Here is a 16,172-nt window from a genome sequence, read left to right as displayed (position 1 = left end):
ATAAGATTAAAACCGTGATATGAGGATTCACGATAAAGTCAATAGCAGTAGACACCTTTGTACAAATTCTATGAAAACAATTCACACACTCCTTTTGCTTTAAATTTTTCTGTTACTTTGCCCTTCGAGTTTGTATCTTTGTTATTCAGAGAACGATATCTCTTCCGGCTTTCTTATTTCCTGTGTTCATTCTTTTTTTTCTGTGAAAGCTTCGATACGCTTAGAATGGCTTCTCATTAAAGGGAAATATGTTTTGCAGTAAGACTGTATAACTGGAAAGAAAGGTTTGTAAGGACAGTAATATTTTAATTCTTCAAATTTTTATCTTCCATACTTGCAGCCCCAAAACCAATTGACTTAATGATGAAAAAATCGTGAAAATTACCTTCTTGGCATTTCCTGGGCCGTATTTGAAATCCTGATAAGAGAGCCCAAAGTCAGTCAACTTGCAGACACGATGCTCATCAAGAAGGATGTTACGAGCTGCAAGATCGCGATGAATTATCTGAAATCGAAAACAAATATTATATGATCTGCTAAAAGGGAATTTTATAAACTACATAAAATAAAAAAGTAAAACGTAGGTAGAAAGTTGAACATCATGCTAATGTCAGACCATTTCTCGGTGAAATAGTGACTCTAATGTGCTGGATATTTTTAGCCGTATGGAGTATTACTTTGACGATTTGCAAGTCATGCCATTTTATCACATGCAGGACCACATACTGACCAGAAAGAGTTTGAGCACTTACCCCTCTGGACGCGAGGAAAGTCATACCATGTGCGATCTGTTTAGCAAACAGCACCATGTCATATGTTGTCAAGTGGTCGACAATTCCGACCCCATGATGATATTGGTCGAAAACCCCCCTGGATTTTCTGAGATAACCCAGCAAGTCACCTCGCCACAGGTACTCCATGATAAGTATTGGCTGAGCTAAAAGGTAAAAACAAGAAAATTATTTTACGGCAAGCAGTGCAGAAGTTCCAAAACGTGTTTGAATTGTACATGCTTTATCTAGTCATACCTCAAGTTATATCTGTAATGAATCAAAGTAGAGACAGAGAGGGAAAGTGAAAGAAGAAAACACACAGATAGAAAATAGACGGACACATACGGCCGATAGAAATCTACAGACAGACAGACAGAAAAAACAGAGATGGCAGATAAATAGACAAAGACTTGCCATCGTAAGTTGAAGTTTTTATCACAATTAGCATGTAGATTTTAGAGCTAACATCTTCCAAGTAAAATGTCCCTCATACAATGCGAAGTAAATTCATTTAAAACAGTCAAAAAATTGAAAATAACCATTGAATTAGTACACCATCTTAGCAAGGACTAAGAATACTGATAGAAGTAATTGTACCAGTGGTTGAACTCAGAGATGTCTCAATCGTTGCTGTGAATTAGCTGATTATAATCATAACAATAGCTGATTACCTCCAACTGTGACACAACCAATGAACTTAACAACATTTTCATGGCCCTCCCTTCCAAAGAGTTTTAATAACTCGATCTCTCTCAGCAAGGCCTTCCTTCCTTTCTCTCCGGAGATTGCTAGGAAACCACACAAAAATTAGATAAACAAACAAACTTTGCATGTCAAGAGAGACAATTAATTATGTGGTAAACATCCACACCTGGAATTGTTGTATGCTTGGTGTTATCTTACCAGCGCAAATTATAAGGCATTTGGTCCACATAACAAAAAAAAATTAGCTTACTAAACTCCATATAATCCATACTTGCCACAAAAATGTCAGTTAGCCGTATTCAATTTATTGAACATGAAATTTCCAAAATAGATTCATCCTCCTTGAAAAAAATATTTGCTAAGAAAACGCTGCGCATCTCGAGCATTGTTGTTAAGTAGGCAAGCCCATTGAACCGTGCAATTGTTTACAGATAACTTACAAAAGTAGAGACGCAATTAAGCCTAGAAATTCCATCTGTTATAATACCTAATGGTCGGTCGAATATATATTTGAGACAGTTTTTTTTAAATACATGCTCTGTTTGCGCCTTTTTGTTTCCTACAGGTAATAAATTAGATAATCCTTGCTTTTATCTTACTAAAAGCTACAATAATTCGTAAGCATTCCCAGAGTTATTATAAATTCAGTTGACTCTGTAAGTTTGTTACAGCCGAACCTGTATTTAGCGGTCACGCGTTGGGATGGTTGACCGTTTAATATAGGTTCCACGGAATAGGGCTACTATTGATAAAAGTTTCAAAAATGCCACTCTATGTCATCACGGACCACTTAACATACACAACCTCGCTCAAAAATATTCCTAACATTGATTTCGGGAGATAAACATGGATTAAATTTTACTTGAAAGATTATTCTTAATTTTATTTGATTACTTCCGCTTTAGTGACCGTTCGATAAAGGTGGGGAACATTACAAATAGGCTGTTGGGACTTAGTAAAAGGTGACCACAACCGCTTGATATAAAAAGTACTATAAGTAAAGGAGGAAAGTTTCGGGACTTTCAAAACTGACCGCTTATTACAAGGTGACCGCTTCATACAGGTTCTACTGCATTGTGATTTTCAGCTTGTCCAGCGCAAGAAGATCATACTACCACCACTAGACTGGCAAATGGCTCCGAGTTTTTTCCGCTGGACTCACCCTCTCAAGGTTTCTTTGAGGTCTCATGACATTATTTCCCACTAAAAGTTTCTGAGCGGGCAACTTTGCAAAATATACGACAGAGTGACATTTTTAGTATTGTAGTATTTTCCGCTTTTATACACTTGAATGCAATTTAATCGATAAATTTTCATTTTTCTCCACAGCTTCTTATACTCCAAATGATATTCGTGTTCTGTTCTATTTTAGTAGCTTTGTATGACAAAAGATTAAACAACTGGTCCCCCCGGGAACCATCCGCTAACAATTAATTTGACATGCCAGCTGATAAAACATTTGAACAGCGTATAGCTTTTAAGCTATCCATGTTATGTATTAGGTAGGTTAATAAAGCATGTTCTAAGAGAAATACTCTCTATTAGGATAAATTACTCAAAAAATTAATAAAGGATAGTTCAATCAAGCTTTGTATGAAAGAAAGACCTGAAAAAGTACTTACGTAGGTAGCATTTCGCAGCAACTGTGCGATTTCCAGGTCTGCCACGGGAACGACCCAGTAGCGCTCGCCACACTGAACCGAATGCCCCTTTGCCAATATGCTCGCGAAGGATCAGGCGGTCAGCTGCAATCTCCCATCCGTCTGTGTTTGCGTTCAGCTGATCCATCTCAACTTCATCTTCCCCTTCACTGAATAATTGCAGATGAAAACAAGACTTTAACTATCTGTGTTACCTATCTATCTTTTCCTTCTTTGAATCTGGTTTAAAATAAAGTGGTAAAGATATCCTCTACATCTTCAATTCAAATTTTTTTTCTTTTCATTTCATTTCCGGGTGCTTCAGGAAATTATCACTTGCCAATGAAAAATTATTGAAATAAGTGAAATTTGGACGCTAATTTACTGAACCCGTTTTTTCGACGCATCGACCCAGAGAGAAGATTTTATTGAAAAAAAAATTGAATAAAGATAGAAGATAACTTCAAAATAACCTAACCTGACTGTGTTTTTCGGCATTTTACATCATATAAATATCGTGCCTCCTGCGCGAGAAATAATATACTAACCAAACCATCCGAAGTATTGTCTACAATCGATATATCGAGTGGTATTTTAAATCGGTCTACAAGACTCCGAGTGTATTTCAACTGTAATTTCTGTAACAAAGAGTGACGAAGGGTCAAAGCTTCTCTTCTTCTTTAAAAGTACGCCACCCACAACCAGGCATACTGCTAACAAAAAAAAAAAGATACTAAACAAGGTGTTAAAACAATTGAAAGACGAACGAATCCAAAACAGAACGAATATTAGGAAACATTTGACTGCCATTTGATAAGAACCTCTTCGAAACTGCAGCTGCTTCGAAATAAAAACCTTTTATTTTGGCCAGTGTGCTCTTAATGGTGAATATAATCGGTCCAAACTGATAAAAAAAGACGTATTTGCTCAGCAGTGACACTTATCACTACTCTACTAAAACTTATTCGGAAATAACCACACGTTCAAACAGTGAGCGTCAAAAAAAAAAAAAACAGACAATTCACTTACTGTAGCCTGGGTGGCACCTCAGGTGGGGCTATTATCAAAGGATATGTGGAAAGAGATGAAAGAAATCGCTTCGTTGTGAGTAAGAATGACATCATTAACTAAGTTAAAGCTTGCGACTCAGAAACCACGTGTGACTTATATTTGACTCTGTTGTCAAACAACGGGTGAAGGAATAAGGTGGGTTATTATGGTGATTAGTTTCATATAATTTGTAACGTTTTTGTAATTTGATTAGTAATGGGCTTTGCCGGGACTGTAGAGGGACCTTCAAAATCAGCGCTGGAACTGCAGAATATGACCTGCTTAAAATAGCTCCTTCGTGCTCTAAAACATTGACGCATTAAAAGCCACAATCTGCCATATTAAGACATTTTATTTCCGTATGGTAACATTTTACCTGTCTCACGGCGTTTTTTAATGTATGAAGTGAGCGCCAGTAGAAAAACCACAGCAGCCAAAGGTCCCCCAATGTAGTACCACTCCAGTGAGCTGCTGGAGGGAGGTGAGCTGCTGGAGGGAGCCTCTGAATTTCCTGAAATATAATAATAGAAGAAGCTTTGTAGGAAATTAATTTGCTGGTCGGCATTAAAAATAAAAATTAATATCACCAATTATCCAGATAGAGAGCTAATTTTTTTTCTTTTTTTGTTGCAACAATTTACGTTGTTCATTGCTCGCGTTGGGTGGGCGGGATTAACCTTTGGAAAAACAGACGTAGATGTATTAATTTACAAAAAACAGGCAGATAGAAGGAGAAAGATTGGTGAAAGAATTATAGAATATGTTTAACATACTGCAACTATTTCAAATTCGTTTTGAAAAATTTTTTAAAAATGTCTTACAAATTTAATTCATTTCAAATTTCTAGCTCCCAGAAGACCATAAAACCACTGGAAAAGTTTGTGAGGAACACAAAAAGCGGAGGTGTGTTTTATAATAATGACCGTACATAGTTAATTACTAAAATTATATGTGGTTGCTTAAACAACTTACTTTTGACATTTACTGTCACAACAGAGCGAGCCACAGTTCCTGGCTTATTACGTGCTTCACAAGAATATTCACCATTGTCTTTTTTCACAACTTCAGTAATAACGAGTTTATGTAATCGTGGATCTATAATTGCTCTCTCTATTATTGGGTCTCCATCTTTTTTCCATATTACGTTTATTGTTTCCTCGTTGACTTTGCAAGTCAATGTGAGGATGTCTCCTTTTGTCAGTGTTATGTATTTCTCTGGAACAACTTGAGCAGAGGCTTTTCCTGCGTTCAAAATGGGGCAATTCATTAGAATGCTAGTGTCGCGTTAAAACTACAACTATATTATAAACACTCCAAAATCAAAACAAAACAAACAAAAACATGGAAACGAAACTAGTCAAATGTGACCGAAAATGAAAAAATAAAAAAAGTGTTTCCTTGTGAGTATCGGAGAGGTTTCGATAGAGTTTCAGAACAAGCTTGAAGCCCTCATGTTTTAAATTTCCTGTTCGACCACCCCAGATCCTTCGCTAAACTTCTGAATTAAGGTCTTTATAGTGTTTTATCTTCTCTTGTTCTTTTTTCTGCACCCTTGAATCAGAAGGACACAACAAGTGAGTCATGCAACACGAAGTTTCTTTCATTTCCAGCACTATGGTAGTGGGTCTGATTTCAAGTAAATGATCGTCTGTCTAAATTCTAAAGCACCACAACATCTTCATTAGATCGTTTTCTGTCACTTCCTGAGGAGAGTGGACCTACCACATTTTCGCAAGCTCGCGTGGTTGAATTTCCGTGGATAAATTGTGGACATCATAGACGCAACTAGAATCAAAATCTCTTATGACAATTTAACCGACAGGGAATACTTCAAGGAAAGTCTGTCCGTATGGTATTTTACGCACGAGTTAGTAGTATCAGAAATCGAACAGATGTGCGCAGCGAACGAATGAGATTTCTGGTACGAACCGACCCGCTGTTTTCTCTTTTGTGTTTTTCCTCTGCATGCTTTCTATTCCGCATGATTCTCCACAGATGTTCGTTAGTCATCGTTTGGAAGTAGTTTGACTCGTTAAACAGTCCTGAAAGCGGATTTTTATAATTTTACGAGTGGTTTGAAAAGCGAAACTATTCCTGAAAGGATTAATTAGAATGACATTGGTACGCTCCACGCGTCAAAAAGCATAATACTTCCCGATTAAATGTATCGTTTTCCTCACAAGTAAAAAAGGCGATACGCGCCATTTGATTGGCCCTCGGCTTCTTGGACCAGCTTACGAATGAAAACTTATTTCGTACCTTTTCAGCGTGTAAATCCGTAAATCGTAAATCTGTGATATTCTCCATCTTCATTGGTTAAGTCTCATAACGAGTTACAAGAGTCATTAAGGGTGCGAAGGAATTCTTTTGAACGCTCGATCGGTATTCGACCTCCGATTTCGGTCATGGATGGAAGCGTCTTCGTTTGAAGTATTTTCCTCTGTTTTAGTGTCCTTGTTCAATGTCGAGAATGCCAATCGTGTGTCGTATGTAAAATTGGCTTTTGCGTCTCGCTTCCCTTTTGTTCTCTTTTGAGATTCTGGATCTCTCCATCTCGAAAGTCTCTTCTTCAGATTTTTCCAGTTTGGGATTACATTGCATATCCTCAAGTATTTCGAATCAATCAACTCTCAATAGCGCCATCACCTGTCCTTTTTCCTTAGCGCTACTTTCCTACCCAGATTTACCCAATTCTTTGCGTTTGTAATCATAAAGATCCGAGGACATTGGTATTAAGCATTCATATCACCCGTTTTTTGAAGGTCAGGCCCCGGTCGATCGAAGGGTAGATAACACTATCCACAAGATAAAACTCTATCTGGTGGATAACGCTTTATGTTTTACTCTCACACATTCACCGAATAAATATTTAACAGTTAGATAGCATTATCTGCCATTTATACAACTGGGCCGAGTTTGCCTAAATTCTCTTCGCGCTATACCTTTTCTCCGTCACTATTGCCCATGGATTTACAAGTTCATTTTTCTGTCTTAATTTCTTCTCTCCCTATTTCTCTTCGTCATCTTCAACATTATCATCGGCATTATCAACGTCACCATCGTCGTTGTCATCATCATCATCATCATCATCATCAATATCATTATAACTGAACTTACCATAAACACGCAGAGTTGCTGAGGAACTGGTTATGTTTGCTTTGTTTTTTGCTGTACACCTGTAAGTCCCACTCATCCCTTTCGTAACACTCGGCGAAACTAGGAATGATTCTTCTTCGTGATCGGTTTGATTGATACCAGATGGCAGGTCACCATTATTAAAAGTCCAGACAAAGGTTGGTGTTGGAATACCTGAGGCTACGCAATTAAGGTTTACAGGGTATCCTTCGGTAAGAAATTGGCTTTTCGGAGGCTCAATGATCTGGGGAGAGACTTGAAGTAAAAAGATCACCAAGCTAAACAAAGGGTCACATTTTCCATTTTAAGCCCCTCTCCCCCTTCCCTTATCCTACCCTAAATTAACTAGTGTCAAAATAAAAGAAAACTACGTTATTGCCAAGTCTATTTTTAATCCAAGGTTATTTTGAAATTAGTTTTCTTCACTTTTGATATAGGAAGGTATTAGTCAGCCCAATGTGACATCAAAACATTTTTTTATTTCCTTAAAAGATTTCCTATCTTAGCAACAGCCCAGGAGGTAATAATTTAGTTACCTATTTATTAATTTCTTCGTCATTTTCTTACTGGTTGTTAGGTGTAATATCAACACCCCGTGCTATCATGTTCAAGAGTACCAGTTTCTCTAAGTTCAAACTACACATTTACTTTGAAGAATAGCCAAATAGTAATGGTTAAAAGGTTTGCATTCCATGAAAAGATTACGTTAAATCTGTCATTTTAAACGCTCAGATCGTCCATTGTAGAAGGAGTACAAGTTCATAACGACGTAACAGCGGGATTATTTTCATGTATTTCTTTGCAGTTTTGGTCGCCGAATTTTCAAATTTAAACTCAATGAAAAGTTTACATGGATGTTTCGCTTTCCAACTTCAGTAATAAATACTTAAATAGTAATGCACTGATAGCCACTTTGACATTTTTGCATGTCTAAATTGGTATATGAATCGTGACTTGTCGGTCATTGGTATTTAAGAAGCAGAAAAAAAGGTAATTAAAAAATTTAAACGGACTTTTATAATAAATGCCGTGACAAAATATGGTGATATCTATAAAGTCAAAATTGCTCGACGTTCCAAAAGGCAATTAGTTTAAACTGCCCAAAAATTAATTACATGTGCTGATCACGAAATTCATTTACATTTGGTGTGTAAGTTGGCATGTTCTCGCCCTTTAAATGTTATCATCAATTGAGTACTTTTTTATTGTTTTTAGTCAATTTTGAAATTTTTGTGGTTTCAAGTCCTTAAATTTGATTTGGTATCATGGAAACGATTTTATCCTCATCCAACCAAAGATCTAAATTGATTATCGACTCCAGTTCTTTCTATGTGTAAATGAGAACCGTACCTCCCGCCACTTGGATCCAGAAAGTTAAGTTTTTGCTTCCTTCGCTGTTATTGGTGCTGCAGGTGTATGAACCAGAGTCTTTCAATCTCGCTTGGCGAATCGTGAGAGTGTTGTTGTTACCGCGATTCACCCCATCCTTAGTCCACAGTATCTCAGGTGTAGGGAAACCGCTCAGAGAGCAAATGAACTTAAGAGACGAGTTATAGGCAACCGACTGATTCTTGAGCTCAGTATTAATTTCAGGAGGACCTGGACATAGAATTCAAAAGTACAATTCAAAAAAGGTGAAAGTACGAAAAAAAAACTAGAAAATGAGAATAGAAACTGAAATAAAAAAAGTAAGTCAACATTCACCTGTGACTTTAATATGAAAAGCCGCTTCATTTTTCCCTTCACTGTTTTTAGCGCTGCATTTGTATTGACCAGCATCGCCATAAGTCACTCGATTAGTCGTGAGCATATTCCTGGTATCAAGTAACTTTCCATCTTTTGTCCAGTTCACCTCTGGTATAGGAAAACCCCTCACGACGCACTGAATTTGAAGTGTTGAATGTAATTTGACAGACATCTCTCGCCGAGAATTTATTTCAGGAGAACCTTTTTAATTTTGAAAAGGAAGATAATGATTTATATAAAACTTGATCCCCATCCCCTCCCCCTCTACCTCTTTTTAATCGTCGTGCACAATCTTAGTGCAACTGTCCTTCTCTCCTCAGCTCTCCCCTGCCTTAAAAATCAAAGCTTGCAAACATGATTTTGTTACCGAGATTCACCCCATCGTTAGTCCAGAGTATCTCAGGTGTAGGGAAACCGCTTAGACAACAAATGAACTGAAGCGACGAGTTATATATAACCGACTGATTCTTTAGCTCAGTATTAATTTCAGGAGGAACTGGGCATAGAATTCATAGGTACAATTCAAAAAAGGTGAAAGTACCAAAAAAAAAAGAAAAAAAACGTCAGAAAATAAGAAGAGCAACTGAGGGAAACAAAATTAAGTCAACGTTTACCTGTGACTGTAATATGAAAAGCTGATTCACTTTTCCCTTCACTGTTTTTAGCGCTGCATTTATATTGACCAGCATCTTCATAACTCACTCGACTAATTGTGAGAGTGTTCTTGTTACCGCGATTAACCCCATCCTTAGTCCACAGTATCTCAGGTGTAGGGAAACTGCTTAGAGAGCAAATGAACTTAAGAGACAAGTTATAGGCAACCGACTGATTCTTGAGCTCAGTATTAATTTCAGGAGGACCTGGGTATAGAATTCAAAAGTACAATTAAAAAAAAGGTGAAAGTATAAAAAAAAACTAGAAAATGAGAATAGAAACTGAAATAAAAAAAGTAAGTCAACATTTACCTGTGACTGTAATATGAAAAGCTGCTTCATTTTTCCCTTCACTGTTTTTAGCGCTGCATTTGTATTGACCAGCATCGCCATAAGTCACTCGATTAGTCGTGAGCATGTTCCTGGTATCAAGTAACTTTCCATCTTTTGTCCAGTTCACCTCTGGTTTAGGAAAACCCTTCACGAAGCACTGAATTTGAAGTGTTGAATGTAATTTGACAGACTTCTCTCGCTGAGAATTTATTTCAGGAGGACCTATTTAATTTTGAAAAGGAAAATAATGATTTATATAAAACTTGATCCCCATCCCCTCCCCTTCTACTTCTTTTTAACCGTCGTTCACAATCTTAGTGCAACTTTCTTTCTCTCCCCAACTCTCCCCTGCCCTTAAAATCAAAGTTTGCAAACATGATTTTCACCAAGGAAAAATACTCAGCTCCCGCTCGCGAAAATCACGCCTGTTCTACATGAAACTGTAATGATCTTTCTTTTTCTACTAGAGAAAAATTGCTTTTGTTTTTTGTGACAAAATGTAAATCTAGCATCTAATCGGTAGTAATGAAACTCCTGCAGAAAAAAATAAAATCTTTTTAATTCAGTGCGAGCCATTTTTTTTCTTTTTATAAAGAAAAAGGGGGTAAGTTTCCAAAATATCTCGGGTCTTATCAACTAAATTGAAAATGTAAAATGGCCACCGTAAAGATTTTCTAAGCTAACGTTTCGACCGTTAGCGCTTCGTCAGAGCTAAACCTCGAAACGTTCGCTTTGATAATTTTTACGGTGGCCAATCTAAATTACCAACTCTGTTGATAAAACCAAAGTATATTAAACAAAGAGTTTGACGTTTAATAAAACGACGGTTGAAGGATATCTGTGCAGTATTTTCTACCAACAAATGAATATTTTACTTTCTCCTCATATATAAAACCACTTACATTTACAAGGTCGTGATTCCCGAGTTCTTGAGCAGTTAAATTCTAGAAGTAAGAATATCAAGATAATCTTTTAAAAGAAATAAACGGTTGGAGATTAAGTCATCTCATTTCTAGTAAAGAAAACATCCATTGGCAGTAACTGCTGAAGGTTCCTTCCTAATTATAAATGCAATGTATACACAATAATTAACCCAATTGAATAAAAACTTGTAAATGCTGTATAGTTTTGGAAGTTGTAAAACAATGGCGAAAACCCGCCATTACACTTTCGAGTCACAAATTCTTAAACACTCCCTCTTGTCACTTACCGACTCTTTGCCGGTACTGACCGCGCTCTTTACAGCCGCCACTCCAAGATGACCACGCCATACAACCTTTGAAAACAACAAATTGTGCGCAAAGAGTCATATGTCATGTTATCACTCTACCCATGCTCTTTACTCATAAAGGATACCAAAATACGTAATTGTTATCGTCGATATCCCCAGTTTCTAATTTCTGGGGAGACTTCGAAGTAACATCTCCAAGTTAAAAAAGATTGATGGCTTAAAGCTTATAAATCACCCAACTTACAGTTCCCTATTCATACGCATCATTGGTGTTCTCTAAACACCTGTCAGGGATTTATCATGTTATAAGCCAAGGAGAGTGACATTGTTTTTTATTGCTCAAATGGATGACTGTGCAAAAATGTTAAAAGAAACAAACTAAGATTTTAACGTTTTCAATTTTTAATTTTCAACTTTACTGTAAAAGTTCCATCAGTATATGGCAGAGGCCTGAAACGTTGAAATTAAATTGTTGCAACAATTAAAAGTTTTATTTCCATTTAACATCTTTGTCCACACATCCACTGATCCACAGAGAAGAGTATCCTGTCTGAATCCCTCTATTGGGATCGATTCGTTTGTTCATTCATCTTTATCGACCTTTTATCCTGCTTACTGATAAATGATAGTTCAAGCATGGCTACTTACAATCTGTTATATCAGTTAGGATGAGGATGTTAGGTGAACATGAAAAAAAATTCACATTTGATGAGTAAATTAGTGGCTTAATATGGCTTTGGATTACTTGACTAACACATCATAAGCTTAACAAACAAACTGAACTCGTGGCACTCACCCGCTTTTGAATCCGAAAAGAACGCCGTGAAAGAGAAAAACAAATTTGAAAAAGATGTTAATCTATTTATCTATTCATTTATTTATTTGAACCAACCAGTTTGTTTAGTACGTCAATATTTTACATTGAATTCGATAACTATGCAACAGAATTTGTTAAATAAAACAAACAATCAGCCAATTATGACTGATAACTGATGATAATTATACAAATATCGTTTATTACAGAACTTAGGTACTGATTTTATACTTACACCGTCCACATCAGTAAAATCGTTTGGATAGTAATATTATAACTTTAACAGCTATCACTAACTGTCATTGATACACAGGCAGATAATTCTTTGCTATTTACGATTGCAGTTTCCTGATCAGTAATCAGCCGGTGCAGAGAGTCAAGAGTGTATATTGAGCCACAGGAGAGTTCTTTATTTATAGGAACGGATGATATTGATAGTTACCTTCCTTTTTGGCTAGACAGAAAAGATGAGATAAGAAAGGAGGAGCAGTTAATGATCTAATAACATAGCTTAAGTTATGAAATAACAATTTATTGCAAAATTCTACACACACCCCCTTTTTTTTAGGAAAGGAATTAGGTTCCAGTTCTTTCTCAACACATGGAAAGCGAGCACTAGCGCCTAAATTTACATTACCCAGAGAAGGATGTGATGTTGGAAAAAGATTCTCCAGAAACTTAAGAGAAGGTTATCAAGGATGGGTTACATTTCTAAATTTCTGTTTAACCTTGTTCACGCCGGTTTCACGTTAAGGGTTTGATTGATTTTATGCGTGGTATGACCAGCCCTAAAATTACTTGTCTTTAACTTTGTTTTACTTCTGTTCTGCGTTTGTCAGGCCTTATAATGATCCTATGGTAGACACCGTGAACTTTTCTGTCTTGGACGAGATTCAGTCACTATCAGGAAGTAGAGAAAGTTAGCATTGCTAAATCGAATGTTCCTTGTCAGCTGTCACCAGCAGATCACAGGATGAGGGGCCAGTTATGGAAGTCTTTACCAATAAAAATGTAACGAAAGCACGAATTGAGCTCAAAATTCAAAATAAAGCATAAAAGTAGACTTAAAACTCACTGATGACATGGGTGTCAGCGTAAATTTCATTGGTTGAAACGGTATTATTGTATGAGAAGGCGATTTCCAATGGGGATTTCAGAAGTAATCCTTGATAACATCGGAATTTTGTTACGCTTCGTCCTGCACTACAGCTTCTCAGCAAATTTGATTTCACATGATCTCGTGCGTTTTCCAGTCCTGGATGCCAAATGTTTGCTTTGAATATGAGATTCTTGAGGCTCCAATGATTTTTCGTTGTTCTGATTTGTTGTGGTGATAACCTAGCTTTGTTTTTACAACACTTAATCGACATACACTCCGAAAAGAGTAAACAATTCATACGCGGTCCGGTTGTAAATAGGATCTTAGGTACTAAAGGAAAATTTAACTGTCTTGAGCATGATTATCAAGAATAAGAATTGTGTGAGCTAAAATAAATTCAACTTACCAGCTGAGTGATCGCAGAAGTGGCATGTAAATAAAAGTTATAACAAAAATAAAATTAAAACGTGCATATGTTGCTCAAAATATTTATTTGTTTATTGAGAAATGCTATGCACTTTTTCTTTCGTTCATCACCTGTACTTTAGTTAAATATGTTAACGTAAACGTACTGTAAAAGTGCCATGCAAATAGATATGCTTTAAATCACAGCGAAACATGTACTTACGTCCTAATCGTTTTTCACAGTTGCCAAGGCCAAGGAATAAGAAAAAAAACATCAAGAACAGAAAAATAAATAAAATGAAAGTAAGTAATTGCTAAGAGAGTTGATATTCATTAATCAGCCGGCTAAGACCGCTGCTCAACAAATAATTCTGATATGAAACCATTTTCATGATTATGGCTTTAATTCTCATAATTAGCTTCAAGTAACTAACACCTCAATTTTACAGTCTAGCACAGACGACATTAAATCTTTTCGTAAACTGAGCCACTGAATTAAAATCTGATCCTTATCTACTTATGGTTCACACTGAATATATATTTTCACGTGAGCCTAGTTCAAAACGACGTCAACAAGTTTCCAACCATAAGTTAGGAAGCAAGGCGAATATCAGAATGCCATGTTTATTGATGATCATAATTTCTCATCCATAATAATATCAATAAAACGAAATTGTAGCTTTCATTATTACAAAAGTAAGCGACAGTGACACAAACATGTTGCATGACTTTTACTGCAGTAGTGAAAAGACATGTGAAATCCGCCAAATAACTATAAAAAGAAGACATACTTACGATCTATTCGCCCGTTAAGGTAGGAAATAAGAAAAAGAGATATGTTAATGATGCACATTTGTTATTGCCTACATTGTTCTTCAGTTTGATAACGTTAAGTAAAAGTGTCTTGTTAATGGAACAGCCAATAGTATGACTACGCATCCTATTACACTAGCCACAACTGTTGGGTATTTCAATGGTTGCCATGTTGGCAGTCAGTGGGGAAGTCTGACCAGATAAGAGTCTTCAACATGCTGTCAGCCACCAATAGTAAAAAGGACATTTTGCCAAAGTATAACTCGTGGCCGAAATCAAAAATATTCATTGGGGCGAAAACTATACCGCTTCATTGTAAGTAAAGCGTTTTTCTTTTACAAATCTACTCTTTCGCAAAAATGATGATAATTCTGAAGAGAGTCTAACACATGATGACTGTCGAATAGTACCTGGTTTGTTAGAAATGTGAAAATGAATGACGAAAAGTAAAGAAAAAGCTACTTACGACCTGTTATGTCAATGAGACGTTGGTGAACCCGATGGAAAAGAAGAGAAAACGAATCAACTCAAATCCACTATCAGTTTAAAGCCGTTGTGAGATACTGTGAACTAATTGACTGAGTAGGAGGGCAGGACGGGAAAATATTTGGCTCGAGGTCATGACGTACGGACCGAGCACAGCACAGAGGTTCGAGTGCCATGACCGAGAGCCAAATATTTCCCATCCAGCCCGACCTAACACAGTCATTACGCATTTTATCGTATGAATTTTTAGTGTTAGAAATTTCGAATTTTTTTTTCTTAAATACTACGCGATAGACCGGCGCGCGCGGAATAACCACAAAAACGATTCTACAATTAATACTTTTCCTTTCTGTCCTAGAACAGGAAACTCACATTTCATCGAAAAACGTGGCATTTGTTTCCATTTATACTCTCTGTTGTCACTCATTTTTGGCCAGAAAAGGGGACAATGCTTTTCATTTCAATATTTTTTGCCCAAGTGTACTAGGGCCGGGCGGCTTTTTCCGGACCGGGAGCCCGTTTCTTTGGGTTCTGGTAACTTAACGGGCCCGTAAAGCTGTTCTGCTTTCCTTTAAGAGGTTTCAAAAGCTTAAAAATTCTACAATAAAACTATTAGCTAAAGAATCAAAACGGAATACTAAGGTTGTCAGGCCGCTTCTCTCTTCCTAAAATTTTGATTTTAAAATATTGCCTTGAGCCCGTTAAGTTACTGGGCATTTCGAGAAACTGGCGCCGGCTCACAACAACCCGTCCGGCCCTACACACATCAGCTTTTCTATGGAATTGCGCGAGCTGTGCCAGACGGGCCATATGATAAAATCGATTAATGCGAATTAATTTATGCCTTTGAGCATATTTTCAGGCACCAAGAGATTATAATATCTTGCAGACACAAGAGGTTATAAGCTGGACATAAGAGATAGTAATTAGTATACAATCTCTTGCGGACAGCGATAAATGAACCACTTCGACGTCTGCGAAAAGGATTGATGTTCTATAATAAAATAATAAAGCGACACTGCTTTCGCTGCCAAAAAAGAAAGCAAAAGATAACAATAGATACTAACTGACTTTTAAAGGAAAAAGAACTTATAATTATGTTTGATATACCTCGCAAAGGTAAGAGAGTCAAAGCATTTTGAATTGAACAGAATAAAAGCAAAGGGCTTCGGTTGTTTAATTTTCACTTTTTTTGACGTTTTGCTCAATAACATGATCTATGTATGAACTAAAATCATTTCTTACCCGCTAGATTGTCCACAAACCATGATTTCACAGAGGAAAGAGCA

At 36.7% G+C, this 16,172-nt stretch overlaps 2 protein-coding genes across 2 annotated transcripts; both read right to left on the bottom strand.

Moving 5' to 3' along the window:
• Window positions 1-3,056: 3,056 nt before the first annotated feature.
• On the bottom strand, window positions 3,057-7,552 carry LOC149045681 (uncharacterized). The gene is made up of 5 exons (XM_089205940.1): window positions 7,286-7,552; window positions 5,141-5,410; window positions 4,545-4,679; window positions 4,148-4,175; window positions 3,057-3,288 (listed from the first exon to the last, which is right to left on the bottom strand). Exons 1-5 carry the CDS (start codon window positions 7,359-7,361, stop codon window positions 3,057-3,059), a joined length of 741 nt encoding a protein of 246 aa, XP_089062066.1. The 5' UTR covers window positions 7,362-7,552.
• Window positions 7,553-7,765: 213 nt separating this feature from the next.
• Window positions 7,766-11,468, bottom strand: LOC149045680 (roundabout homolog 1-like). Its single transcript, XM_089207409.1, has 6 exons — window positions 11,246-11,468; window positions 10,938-10,979; window positions 10,015-10,257; window positions 9,664-9,909; window positions 9,008-9,250; window positions 7,766-8,902 (listed from the first exon to the last, which is right to left on the bottom strand). The coding sequence occupies exons 1-6, from the start codon at window positions 11,343-11,345 to the stop codon at window positions 8,631-8,633; spliced, it is 1,146 nt and encodes a 381-aa protein (XP_089063535.1). The 5' UTR covers window positions 11,346-11,468; the 3' UTR covers window positions 7,766-8,630.
• Window positions 11,469-16,172: the final 4,704 nt, after the last annotated feature.

Source organism: Pocillopora damicornis, chromosome 5 (genome assembly GCF_964200805.1).
Source record: "Pocillopora damicornis chromosome 5, jaPocDami1.2, whole genome shotgun sequence".
NCBI classification, from domain to species: domain Eukaryota; kingdom Metazoa; phylum Cnidaria; class Anthozoa; order Scleractinia; family Pocilloporidae; genus Pocillopora; species Pocillopora damicornis.
The sequence above is the reverse complement of the archived record's forward strand: the minus strand, read 5'-3'. Positions and strand labels throughout refer to the sequence as shown.

What these genes read in the sequence shown, in the direction of transcription:
- LOC149045681 (XM_089205940.1), bottom strand. Translation starts at nt 7,361, where the DNA reads ATGAGTGGGACTTACAGGTGTACAGCAAAAAACAAAGCAAACATAACC. An exon ending in AGCAACTCTGCGTGTTTATG is followed by an intron (nt 5,411 to 7,285) that starts GTAAGTTCAGTT and finishes TTTTGAACGCAG; the next exon opens with GAAAAGCCTCTGCTCAAGTT. An exon ending in GAGGTGCCACCCAGGCTACA is followed by an intron (nt 3,289 to 4,147) that starts GTAAGTGAATTG and finishes GCAATTATTCAG; the next exon opens with TGAAGGGGAAGATGAAGTTG.
- LOC149045680 (XM_089207409.1), bottom strand. Translation starts at nt 11,345, where the DNA reads ATGACTCTTTGCGCACAATTTGTTGTTTTCAAAGGTTGTATGGCGTGG. An exon ending in TCAGTACCGGCAAAGAGTCG is followed by an intron (nt 10,980 to 11,245) that starts GTAAGTGACAAG and finishes TCTTACTTCTAG; the next exon opens with AATTTAACTGCTCAAGAACT. An exon ending in TTTTCATATTACAGTCACAG is followed by an intron (nt 9,910 to 10,014) that starts GTAAATGTTGAC and finishes TTCTATACCCAG; the next exon opens with GTCCTCCTGAAATTAATACT.